Source organism: Toxorhynchites rutilus, chromosome 2 (genome assembly GCF_029784135.1).
Source record: "Toxorhynchites rutilus septentrionalis strain SRP chromosome 2, ASM2978413v1, whole genome shotgun sequence".
Lineage (NCBI taxonomy): Eukaryota > Metazoa > Arthropoda > Insecta > Diptera > Culicidae > Toxorhynchites > Toxorhynchites rutilus.
In genome coordinates, this window is record NC_073745.1 from 213,792,458 (window position 1) to 213,804,872 (window position 12,415).

A 12,415-nucleotide genomic window follows, 5' to 3' on the forward strand; every position below is an offset into this window, starting at 1 on the left:
CACCGATACCATCCTATATAAACTTTTTTAGCGCTTGTTAAATTTTTAAACGAGTTACTGTCAACTTCAAGTACTATGTTATATTTATTATACTTGAAGCGTGGATCCTCATATATAGTAACCACATTAACGTCACCTATCTCGATGTTTTCATTTTGACTTTTCAACAAGTCTACAACAACATCAGAGGAATACCGATTAGACATTCCCAAAATTTTAACTTTTGGCTTTTATGGTTTCGGGACAATAGCTTTATATTTTTCACTTTCACTTGCTTTCAATGTCGGATTTTATAGAATTACATTTTTCTACCGTTGCACACTCTATAATAATCGAGCCTTCTTTCCCGTTTCTAAAGCTGCGGACATTATGCATTTTTGGATCGAGTTTGTTCTTTATTTCTTTTCGGGTACTATCATTACTTTGTATCGACTCTACAGGTTTAACAAGAATAACTGGACCAGCCTTACGTTTTTCTAATATCTTGGAATTTCTCGAAACAACGTTCGCGAAAGATAATGTGTCAGTAGTATGAAAAACCTCGTCATTTTTACTTTCAATGAGAATTGGTTTATCATTACTATTTGACATTACCGTTACTTTCCTTCTTGGATTAAAATCAGATTCCGATCACGTATCCCTTTCAACATTTCTTTTTCTGTTCATAGCAACTATATTCTGGTTTTTCAAATTCATTCTTTTTGTTCAAAATATTTTTGTTGCATTATTCCAGCAACACTGCTCTCAAATTCAAATGTTCGTGAAGAGCAGTATTAAGGCTCGTTTCATGCTTAGCTTTTTCCAATGCATAGTTTATCTGCAAACCACCTGTATCACGAATGTTGGTTATCGTCTCTGCTATGAAATTGAGCTTTTTAATCTCCTCTTTCAACAAAGCAATTTCAAGAAACAAATCATTCTGTGACTCCAGTTTGCTTGCAGACAAACACTCATTGCACTTAAATAGTACATTCACATTATCGTTGATCAACTTAGTGGCTGCTTTAGTCAAATTTGTGCAGCGCCTGTGTATACGAACTCCACAACTTCCGACACATGCAACCGGATCATCGCTGATCACGATCCCTTCGTTACACACACCACATTCATCCATTAGCCTAGACACAAAATGTGTAGCAAAATACAAACAACAATAGCTGATTTCTGATACCCAAAAAACAATGTTCAATAAACAGCAGCTTACGGTTATACCGCTCGCTGCTGTTTTTAAGGATAATGCTGAAAATAAATATCTGTTGAGGTAGACACTTCTGCTTATCTTTTGCAGTATCAATTACGCTTTCATCCGGTATCAACGTATCACAAATTTGAACAGAATTTCACACAACTATGTAATATTTCGAGGACACAAAACACAACGAACTGCAATCTTCGCCATTAAAAATTCCATTAGAACTCTTCTTCTTCTAGAACTTCTCTTCTTCTAGCACTAACGTTCCTAGAGGAACTTCGCCGTCTCAACGTAGTATTACTTGCGTCATTTTTATTAGTACTTAGTTGAGACTTCTATGCCAAATAACACGCCTTGAATGCATTCTGAGTGGCAAGCTCTAGAATACGCGTGATCACAGTGCAAGTCGGAGGAAATTTCTTTGACGAAAAATTCCTCCGACCAGAAAGGGAATCGAACCCGAACACCCGGCATGTTAGTTATGACGCTAACCATTCGGCCAAGGGAGCACAATTAGAACTCTACTCTACTCTACTCTACTCTAAAAAAATTGTAAGGGGTTGTATCTAGGACACGACCGCATATTTCCGATGAAGAACTACGCAATTATATTATGCAATCCACTTGTTTACCACTTCGAATATAATTTTAGAATGCATCGAAATTTTTGTAATAGATTATGTTCTTCGTTACAAATAAATTTGATGAACGTCCTTTTACGTTTGTTATAATGCCTAGGACTACCAAAATATGTAAACGAAAGCGGAACAATATGGGTTTGCAGAAAGAATGAACTCACTCTTAAAATAAAAATTATGAATGAAAATTATTTTACCCAAATCAAATTAGTACTCTATGTAAATGAAAGCCTGCAAGTGATGAAAAAATGTCGTACAAAAACTGTGTCTAAAAATAATTTTATATTATAATGGTAAGTCTTTTAATATCTAATATCTGAAAATTTATGGAAAATAGTTTAAATTAGGTTCAGGACAACGTACTTCAAGTAATTAAATATCGCAAAAAAAAATCATACAAATTTTGGCAATTTAAAACTGCCTTCGGGTCGACTAATCTGATAGAGAATAATTTGCCTCATACAAACTAATGTCGTATCCAGTTCTCGACAACGTACCGCTGTCATCGCGAATCGCTAACACGAACGAAGTTCGAGAAAAATAAAAAAGAGAAAGATAGTTGTATTCGAGCTGCTACAAGTGCAAATAATTATAAATTTAAAATTTAGTGTGAGCTGTCAAAACAAAAAAAAAAATTAAACCGTTATAACATTTAAATGGATGATGTTAATAACAATTATTTGAGTAGGGCAAATGATGAATCGGATGGTTCTTCAATGTATTTTTGAATTTGTGATTTGAAAAGAATTTTAAAAAACAACATAAAATATTTTATCATTTTTCTCAAATTCTTGTTTTATGGAGTTAATTGATTTGGCAATTGAAGCACCTACATATATATATATATATATATATATATATATATATATATATATATATATATATATATATATATATATATATATATATAAATGGATTTGTCTGTCTGATTCTTATGGACTCGGAAACTATTGAACTGATCTACATGAATTTGGTATTGGTTTGGAATTAGGGCACAATTTTTTTTGCAAAATTCAATTTATTATTCAACATAATTGCCCTCGAGGGCGATACAGCGATTATAATGATCTTGCATCTTTTCGATACCATTTTTATAGTACTCTTTCGGTTAGGCCTCAGTTTCGGGGATCACTTCATCACCGGTTTTAAATTTCTTGCCAGCGAGCATTCTCTTCAGGTATGCGAACAGAAAATAGTCGCTGGGAGCCAGATCAGGAGAATACGGTGGATGCGGATACAATTCGAAGCCCAATTCATGCAATTTTGCCATAATTTTCATTGATTTGTGATTTTTCCATTTTTTTTTCCCAATAACAAAAGTTGCTTCACTCTCAATGCTGTAACTCACGAACCAATCAACCGATTGCTGTCAAATCATCAATCGACATCTGTAGCAGTTCCCAATCTATGGTGGGATAGCCAGTGTTCCAAGCTTTATGTAGAAAAACCGAATGCATTTAAAGCTTTTCGGAAACGTGGAACCCCTGAGAATTTTCAAACGTATTTAGCCCTTGAAGATCAATTTAAAAACTTAATCAAAGGGAAAAAAATGCTTATTGGCGAAATTTTGTGGGAGGTTTGTCACGAGAAACGTCAATGAAAAAATTATGGAAAGTGGCTCGAAACATGAGAAATCGCTCTTCAACGAATGAAAGCGAAGAATATTCACATCGATGGATTTTTAATTTTGCACGGAAGGTTTGTCTTGATTCCGCTCCTGTGCAAAACATTGTTCGAGATATACCACAAGGTAGGTGCGATCTTGATTCCGAGTTTTCGATGGTAGAATTCTCTCTTGCTCTGCTTTCATGTAACAATTCTTCTCCGGGATCGGATAGAATTAAGTTCAACTTGCTGAAAAACCTCCCTGATGTGGCGAAACATCGCTTGTTGAATTTATTCAATCGGTTTCTGGAGAATAATATTGTTCCAGATGATTGGAGACAAGTACGAGTTATAGCTATTCAAAAACCCGGAAAACCCGCGTCCGATTTCAATTCGTACCGCCCAATAGCAATGCTGTCTCGTATACGGAAATTGTTGGAGAAAATGATCTTGTTTCGCCTTGGTCGATGGGTTGAAACGTATGGCCTACTCTCAGATACACAATATGGGTTCCGCAGGGGCAAGGGGACGAATGATTGTCTTGCTTGCTTTCTTCAGAAATTCAAATGGCTTACGCCGAAAAAATACAAATGGCTTCAGTATTCTTGGACATAAAGGGGGCCTTCGATTCTGTTTCAATAGAGGTTTTGTCGGACAAATTACACTCTCGGGGTCTGCCGCCTCTATTGAATAATATGTTATATAATATGCTTTGTGAGAAACATTTGAACTTTTCTCACGGAGATTCGGCATTAATCGGGTCTTTTAAATGGGCCTCCCCCAGGGCTCATGTTTAAGCCCCCTTTTGTACAACTTCTATGTAAGCGACATCGACAATTGCCTTACACAAAATTGCAGCCTAAGACAACTTGCAGATGATTGAGTGGTGTCTGTCGTAGGATCAAACGAATCCAACCTGCAAGGACCCTTACAAGATACTTTGAACAATTTTTCAACCTGGGCCATTGGGCTAGGGATCGAATTCTCCACGGAGAAAACAGAGATGGTGGTTTTTTCTAGGAAGCATAGACCAGCAAAACCAAAGCTTCAACTTTTGGGTAAACCGATCACTCGTGCTATGTCATTCAAGTATCTTGGGGTCTGGTTCGACTCCAAATGTACTTGGGGGGCCCATATTAGGTATCTGAGTAAAAAATGTCAACAAAGAATAAACTTTCTCCGTACAATTACCTGCACCTGGTGGGGAGCCCATCCCGAAGATCTTATTATGTTGTATCGAACAACTATTCTCTCAGTGATGGAGTATGGCAGTTTCTGTTTTCAATCAGCTGCCAAAACACACCTCATTAAACTCGAGCGAATTCAGTATCTTTGTCTCCGTATTGCGTTGGGATGTATGCCCTCAACGCATACCATGAGTCTCGAGGTTTTGGCAGGCGTACTCCCACTAAAAGATCGCTTCAATTTATTATCTCTTCGGTTCCTCATTCGGTGTAAGGTTATGAATCCATTGGGGATCGGAAATTTTGAGCAATTGATCGAGCTAAATTTTCATTCTGGATTCATGAGTTCATATCATGAATTCACCTCTATGCAGGTTGTTCCTTCTTCGTATATTCCCAACCGTGTTTGTTTTCCTGACTACATCAATTCCTCTGTACATTTCGATCAGTTCATGAAGGAGAAAATCCATGAAAATCCAGATTATCTTAGATTGGGGTTCGCTCCTACGATCTTCAATGCAAAGTATGGGCGTATCAATTGTGATAATATGTACTTTACTGATGGGTCTTCTATGAATGAGTCCACAGGATTTGGAGTGTTCAACGAATTTTTTAGCACCTCACACAGTCTTCAGAATCCTTGCTCGGTATATATTGCTGAATTGGCAGCGATATACTGGGCGCTGGACAGCGTCGCCTCACGACCTGTTGAACACTATTACATTGTAACGGATAGTCTTAGCTCTGTCGAAGCTATCCGTTCAGTGAGGCCGGAAAAGCACTCGCCGTACTTCCTTGAGAGAATACGAGAAATTTTGAGTGCTTTATCCAGACGCTGTTATGTCATTACCTTTGTCTGGGTCCCTTCTCATTGCTCAATTCCGGGTAATGAGAGGGCTGACTCATTAGCAAAGGTAGGTGCGATTGAAGGCGACATTTATCAGCGTCAAATCGCCTTCAATGAATTTTATTCTTTAGTCCGTAAAAATACCATCGCTAACTGGCAACGCAAGTGGAATGAAGATGAAAATGAAGTCCCTACATCCTTATACCCTCCTTTCCTTCCTTTGCGGGTAATTCGTCCCCTTGCTATAAATAGTAGAATAAGTTGAAATGTAAACACACTATAGATATACGAATAGATTTATGAAATGAGTGTTCATCAACATTGTTACAATTTCCTTATATCCCATCCTTCTCCTAAAAATATGTCATCCTCCTAAACTCGAGTACACCGCCAGTAATCGGTTTTCCACCTTACTAACCATAGATGTAAGAAAATTGTTTATATATATAGTTTTAAAACTATATTTAAGAATTCGGCTCCTATAAACTTAAGTAACTGAGCCTGTAAAAATAAACGAATTAATAGAAAAAAAATCTGTAGCAGTTTTAAGAGGGGCTGTCTCGAGTTTTTGAACCGTTAATAATGTAAAATATGTTGAATTTGTTAGTTTTTCTACATTAAGATAATTATAGTGTAGTTATATCCTCCAAAAATTCGCAGGTAGCAAGTAAATAAGGTTTTCTTTTACGCTACCAGGTAATACAAAAAAACAAAAAAAAATTTGACACGTATCCATTGAAAGATGGTGTTTTGTGATAGTCAAGTAGATTTTACAAGAGATGTCATCTAGACGTCAACCTTATAAACTTTTCAGCCGAACTGTTACTCCCTCTCTAAGGGGAAGGGGGCTGCCATACAAATGAAACACAAACTTCTGCATAACTCGAGAAGGAATCAAGCAAATGGAGCGAAATTTTGGGCGGGACGAAGTTTGGCGGGTCAGCTAGTCTACTATAAAATATGTGACAGTAATTTCAACTGATGATTCTTGTAGGAAATTTTATCAATCTTACTATAACATTGTTTTATTTTGTGTGATTCTTACATGGAAACGCAATAAAAAGTGCAGAAATATAAAAATATTGAAAACCTATAATAAGAGGTCTGTTCAAAAAGTATCGCGACTTTCGAATTTACGCGGGTTAGGTATATTCGATTCTAGATTGTTTTGTGGGTTGGTACTCATGTCTCTCACTACTCATGTCTCTCACTTATGCTGACAAGTACGGCTATTTTGAATTTTCAGTTAATTTTTAACAACTGCTTTTCTTACACGTGTTTTGGTTCATCTTTGATTTTTGCTTATTGCAAAAATGGATCAAAGAATCTGTATCAAATTTTGTGTGGAAAACAAAATTAAGTGCGCGAACACATTCCGAATGTTGATTGTGACATTTGTTCACCGGTTGAGCAGAAATCAAGTCGGGCCCGACTCATAATACTACTATGGGCTCAAAAAGGAAAAAAAAGTTAGCGTAAAGAGCATTCATTTCTTGGTCGATTCTCATAAAAAATACATTTTTTCGAGTGTAGTTTACCGTAACCGTAAAAATGTCATATAGTTTTTTGAATTCAAATTCCAAACTTACAGAAGTAAGAGAGGAATTGTATTTGCGTTGTATTGTTATATTTGAAAAATTGTAAAAAAATATGTCACTTTTCCATCGCCATAATTCTTCTCCATTTTTATGACACAATATGAATTCCAAGACAATTTTTTTTTTGTTCCGTAATCTAAGATAGCCTTAATCTATAATATTCGATCAATTTGGAAAGAGCCTACTCACCGTTAGCCTCGCCCTCATTTAGGAAGTCATAACGCACCTCTCCACCTGGCCCTTCGTCGGGATCTTGTGCTGTTATCACGATCACGAAGGTGTCTGCCAGTACATTCTCCGGAATAACTGCTGTGTAAGATTTTTGTCCGAAAATGGGAGCATTGTCGTTGACATCCAGCACATCTACAACGACTTCGGCGTAGCCTCGTCTTGCGTCTGTTGTTTTTCCTGGCGAATCTTTGGCTATAACTACAATCTTCAGAACGGATTGCTTCTCCCGATCCAGTACCTGGCCTTTAGCTATACTGATTTCACCGGTTTTGTTATCGATGGTGAACAAATTGGCGTGGGATCCTTCCAAGCTGTACCTCACCGAATTGTAACCCAATTGTTTGTCCTTATCCGTCAAGAGAGCGTCGTCGTCTTTCGCCTTCACGGTGATGATCTTGTGTGGATAACGATCCGACTCCATCACTGTCGTGCGATAAACTTCCTTCTCGAACACAGGAGCATTATCGTTGACGTTTTCGACCGTGACGTTTACGTAAGCTAGTGACTGTCGAATTTTATCCTTTGCCAGAGCTCGTACGACGAAGTCTATGTTCATCTTGTTGATCGTCTCGTAATCCAGTCTCTTGTTCAGAATGACATCCCCCGTCTGCTCATTCAGACTGAAATAACCATCCACATCGGGCATCAGTAGCTCAAAAGTAGTGATCGGAACATCCATTACAGGATCGGTGGCTTCAATCTTCATTACCGCACTTCCAATAGGCGCTTCTTCTTTGATTTTGACCTCCACCTTTGGTCGAACTGTACTCCAACCCTTATTTTTGAATACTGGATTGACATCTTTGAAGGATTGAATGAAAAGCGTAACCTCTGCACGATCTTCCTGCATATCGATGTTATATTCTGCATTCACATCCACCGCCCGAATTGTGAGAGTGATAACGGCCGCTTGATTGTAGTCCAACGCACTGTTAACGTAGATCACTCCGGTGTCTTCACCGATTCGGAAAGCAGTTTTGTAGCTTTGCACCGCACTCTGTTGCAAAGGTATTCCGGCTTTCGTTTTCGCGGACATGGGCTCAATGATCGAGTACAGAATCTTCGCATTCACATCCGTGTCTGTCGCCGACACTCGAAGCACCTCCGTGTTGGGAACACTCCTCTCGGATATGTACGCGGTGTAGCCTTGCTGGCTGAACTTTGGCGGTTTATCGTTGACGTCCTGAATTTTGACGTAAACGGTGGTTGTGGCCGTTTCGGGTATTGGAAAGCCGGCATCGATGGCATTCACTACGATGGTGTAACTGTCCGGATTGGTGTCCCGATCGAGGCGAGCATCCCGAGCGACAGTTATTTGTCCGCTGCTGTAAAAGGAAAAATGGAGAATAATGATAGTAGTGGAAGCTTGAGGTATGGTGAGGGATGTGATCATGTGAACGTGAATTCTTATCCACTTGACGAAACGAAATCGCGAATATCGAATGTTTTCTAAGGCGTGGCGGCGAAAATCGTCAAAGGGAACCTGTACTCGACAAAAAAAAATAATATAGCAAGGAGAATTTTCACTTGCAAGGTTCTGTAGACTCTACGATTCACCAGGGTGTCCCAGCCATTGCTCATGCTATCAGTTTGAATGGAAGATTTTCAATGGCATGTAAAAATACTGCACCAGCTGGGAGTACCTTTTTTGGCAGACTTATCTCACTTCTTAACTAGGCGAACCTAGCCAGAATTTTCACCTGCCCCCGGGCTTCTGAATGCCAAAGGGGGACTAGGCTCTGCGGAATGCACGTATCTGCATGCTCGTGCTGTTTTAGTCCTGACCGAGGAATTGTCGGACAATCGCGCAGGTGCTAAGGATGACCGACTTTTGGATGCCGGCCAATTCCTTCTCGATGTTCAACACCTTTAGCGCTTCCAGAAGTGTCTTCGGGATAATTCCAGTTCCAGAGAGAACGACTGGAACAATTCTTGGGACCTCCCTTAGCCCCCACAGTTCCTTGAGCTCCACGGCCAATGGTCGGTACTTGCAGATTTTGCGACCGTGGGTCTCCTCCAGATTCTGGTTCAGTGGAATAGCGACATCGATGATGGTGACTTTGCGGTCGCTCTTGTCGTAAACCATTATATCTGGGCGGTTGTGGTGGATCGAGAGGTCGGTCAGAACAGTGCGATCCCAGTACAGCTTGAAACGGTCATTTTCCAGGACAGGTGCAGGCAGGTACCGGTAGTTTGGTACGTTGTCTTCCAGTAGAGCACATTGGAGCGCCAGTTGTCGATGAACGATACGGGCCACGTTGTTGTGGCGCTCGGTGTAGGCTGCGTTGGCCAAAACGGGACAGCCTCCCATAATGTGCTCTATGTTTTCACCTGGTTGATGGCACATCCGGCAAATGTCATCAACGTCTTGATGCCAGACGTACCGCCTGCAGTTTCTCGTCGGCATTATCCTGTCCTGGATGGCTATCATGTCGGCTTCTACTACTGAAGAGAGTTCACCACGCGTTAGCCACAGATTAGATGCGGCCTTGTCGACGTGTGGCCGGTCCAGTTGATGGGGGTGGGCACCATGCACTGCCTTCTGCTTCCAAGCTGCAATGTTCTCCTCCACTGTCTGCAGATTGCAGTTGAGTTGGTACTCCGCTTGCGCCAAGTGCAGAGCGCTGTATCCTCTGTCGGCGGCGCAGACAGCCCGGTATAGCGCGTTTTGGTTGGCGCGTTCTGCGAAGTACTCGCGCAGTTGTCGTACCTGGGCAACACACAGTGCAGAAATGTCGACGATTCCAAGTCCCCCTTCTTTGCGTGGTAGTGAAACTCTCTCCAGTGCCGATTGAGGATGGTGCATTCCGGCCTCTTTGAATGCTTTCCTCATCCTCCTCTCAAGGTCCTCAAGGTTAGTTTTGCTCCATTTGACTACACCAAAACTGAAGGTCAGCAGGGGAACCGCGAATGTGTTGATCGCGCGTACCTTGTTCCCCGCGTTGAGGAAAGTCCTCAGGACACAGTTCACTCGCAGCTCCGTCTTGATGTCGGAGTGGCGAATCCCGGTGAGCTGTCGGAATCCAAGATATTTATAGGATTCGCCACGAACCATGTCTCTTATAAACTCGCCGTCATAGACCTCGTAGCCTCCGGATTCGGTAAGTTGTCCTTTCAGCAGGTGGACACAGCGACACTTGTCGAGGCCGAACTCCATACAGATGTCCCTGCTTATGTCTTCGACAACCCGGATAGCTACACCTAGACGCTGACGTGAATCAGCGTAGACCTTGAGATCGTCCATGTAAAAGGTATGGGTCACTTCTTCGTGGGCGCCGTCGCCATACCTTATTTTATAGCCATGACCGTTTCTATTGAGCGTCCTACTGAGGGGGTTCAGTGCCAGACAAAACCAAAGCGGGCTGAAAGAGTCGCCTTGGAATATCCCCCTCTTTATCTGCAGCGTTCTAGACTGCAACACATTTTCCCCATCACTGAGGTGCAGAGACGTACTCCACTGCCTCATCGCATGCTGCAGGAACCTAACGACGACGGGATCAATTTTGTAGAGCTCCAATACCCGGACGAGAAACGAGTGAGGTATGGAGTCATAAGCCTTCCTGTAATCGATGTAGGCCATACTTAGGTTCCGCTGGTTATATACCGCCTGGCCGACTATGGCTGCGTCGATGATGGCCTGGTCTTTGCAGCCATGCGTATTTTTCCTGCATCCTTTCTGCTCTTCTGCGATGATATGGTGTTGTTCGCAGTGGGCAGAAACTTTGGCGGTTATGATGCTGCTTAATATCTTGTACAGACTCGATAGGCACGTTATCGGCCTGTACTTTGATGGGTTCAATGTGTTGCTGTCTTTCGGGAGGAGGAATGTGACGCCACGGGTGGCGAATTCAGGAAGGTTGTGTGGGTCACGTAGCACCTTGTTGAAGCACTCAGCTATCTTTGGATGTGCGACGGTCAGCTTCTTGTGCCAAAAGTTCTGGACACCATCGGGGCCCGGTGCTGCCCAGTTCCTCAGGTACCGCGAGGCTTCGCGGACATCGTTCTCTCCGACGATGATAGCTGGCATCTCTCCAATTTCACCACAACTCTCCTCCTCCCGTCTTAACCACATTTGCCCGTCGCGATGTTCTACTGGGGTCTCCCAGATACCAGCCCAGAAGTTCGTCACATCGCTAATATCTGGCAAACCTTCGCGGTAGTCGGGCTTCTCGTCACTAATGTGGTCGTAGAACGCTTTCTCGTTATCTCTGAACATCCGATTTTGTTCCTGGCGCTTTGCAGAGTCAGAGTAACGTTTCAGCCGTTTTGTAAGGACGCTCAATTGCTGTACCAGTGTGTCGAGTTTTTCCGTCAGCTGGTGAGCTCCCAGCTGGCAAAGTTCAGTAGGCCGCACGATCACAGCAACTTGGCGACATAATTTCGCCGATCTGCTGCCTCTTTTGTACGCCATCAGTCTTCCAATTGCGGCGCGCTTGTTTAGGATCCGTTGCTCCAATCTCCTTCGCCATGGAGGCTCACGCCTTTCACGGAGATGTTGGAGCAGTCCGCCTCTTGGCCTAATACGGTATCCTAAACTTTTGGCGGTCGCCACAGCAGCACAGTAAACTTTCAGTTGCAGCTCCTCCATGTTCTCAGCATCAACCAAGTGCAGCGGAAGAACGTGCTCGTTCATGAGCTTTACTGCACTTGTCAGCCTGCAGGAATGCTGCAACTTCGGGATCCTGGGGCGCGACAATGGGTCTGTGTCGCGGAACTGTGAGATCGCCTCGTCGTAGTGGAAGACCAGATCGCGTAGTAGTTGTTGATCTGGCTGTGGGTCTTCCGGCTCAGGGGGTTGTTGTACTGTGGCCTCCACTGGCGCTGATTCGCGTGCCCCACTCGCGAATGAATTGCTCAGCCGTACTGAACTTCGTCTCGACACATCGCTTGCTCTGTTGTTCCTGGAGCTTATTTCTCTCTGCACCTGCTGCTTGATCTCGTCGATTTGCGTTTGGGAGAGCATGTTGTTGCGTACTATCGCTCTACGCCTCGCGTTCATCGCGTTCTGATCAAGCCTCCCGACGAACTCTGGATACGCTTCCTCGAACATTGTTAGTATTCGAGGGCGACCGCTCATGTCCGTCTCCAAAGCAGTGCAGATGTAATAGGCGTGGATCACG

The 12,415-nt window shown here is 42.3% G+C and overlaps 1 protein-coding gene across 2 annotated transcripts in view; it reads right to left on the reverse strand.

The window, feature by feature from the left end:
* Positions 1-12,415, reverse strand: part of LOC129769684 (protocadherin-like wing polarity protein stan) — a 65,358-nt gene that overhangs the window by 11,535 nt on the left and 41,408 nt on the right. For both annotated transcript variants that reach the window (XR_008741943.1, XM_055772095.1), the window contains exon 4: positions 7,254-8,620. Coding sequence is in view for 1 of the 2 variants with exons in the window: in XM_055772095.1 (XP_055628070.1) it covers positions 7,254-8,620 (1,367 nt within the window). In the remaining variant the exon portion in view is untranslated. The remainder of the gene's footprint in view (positions 1-7,253; positions 8,621-12,415) is intronic.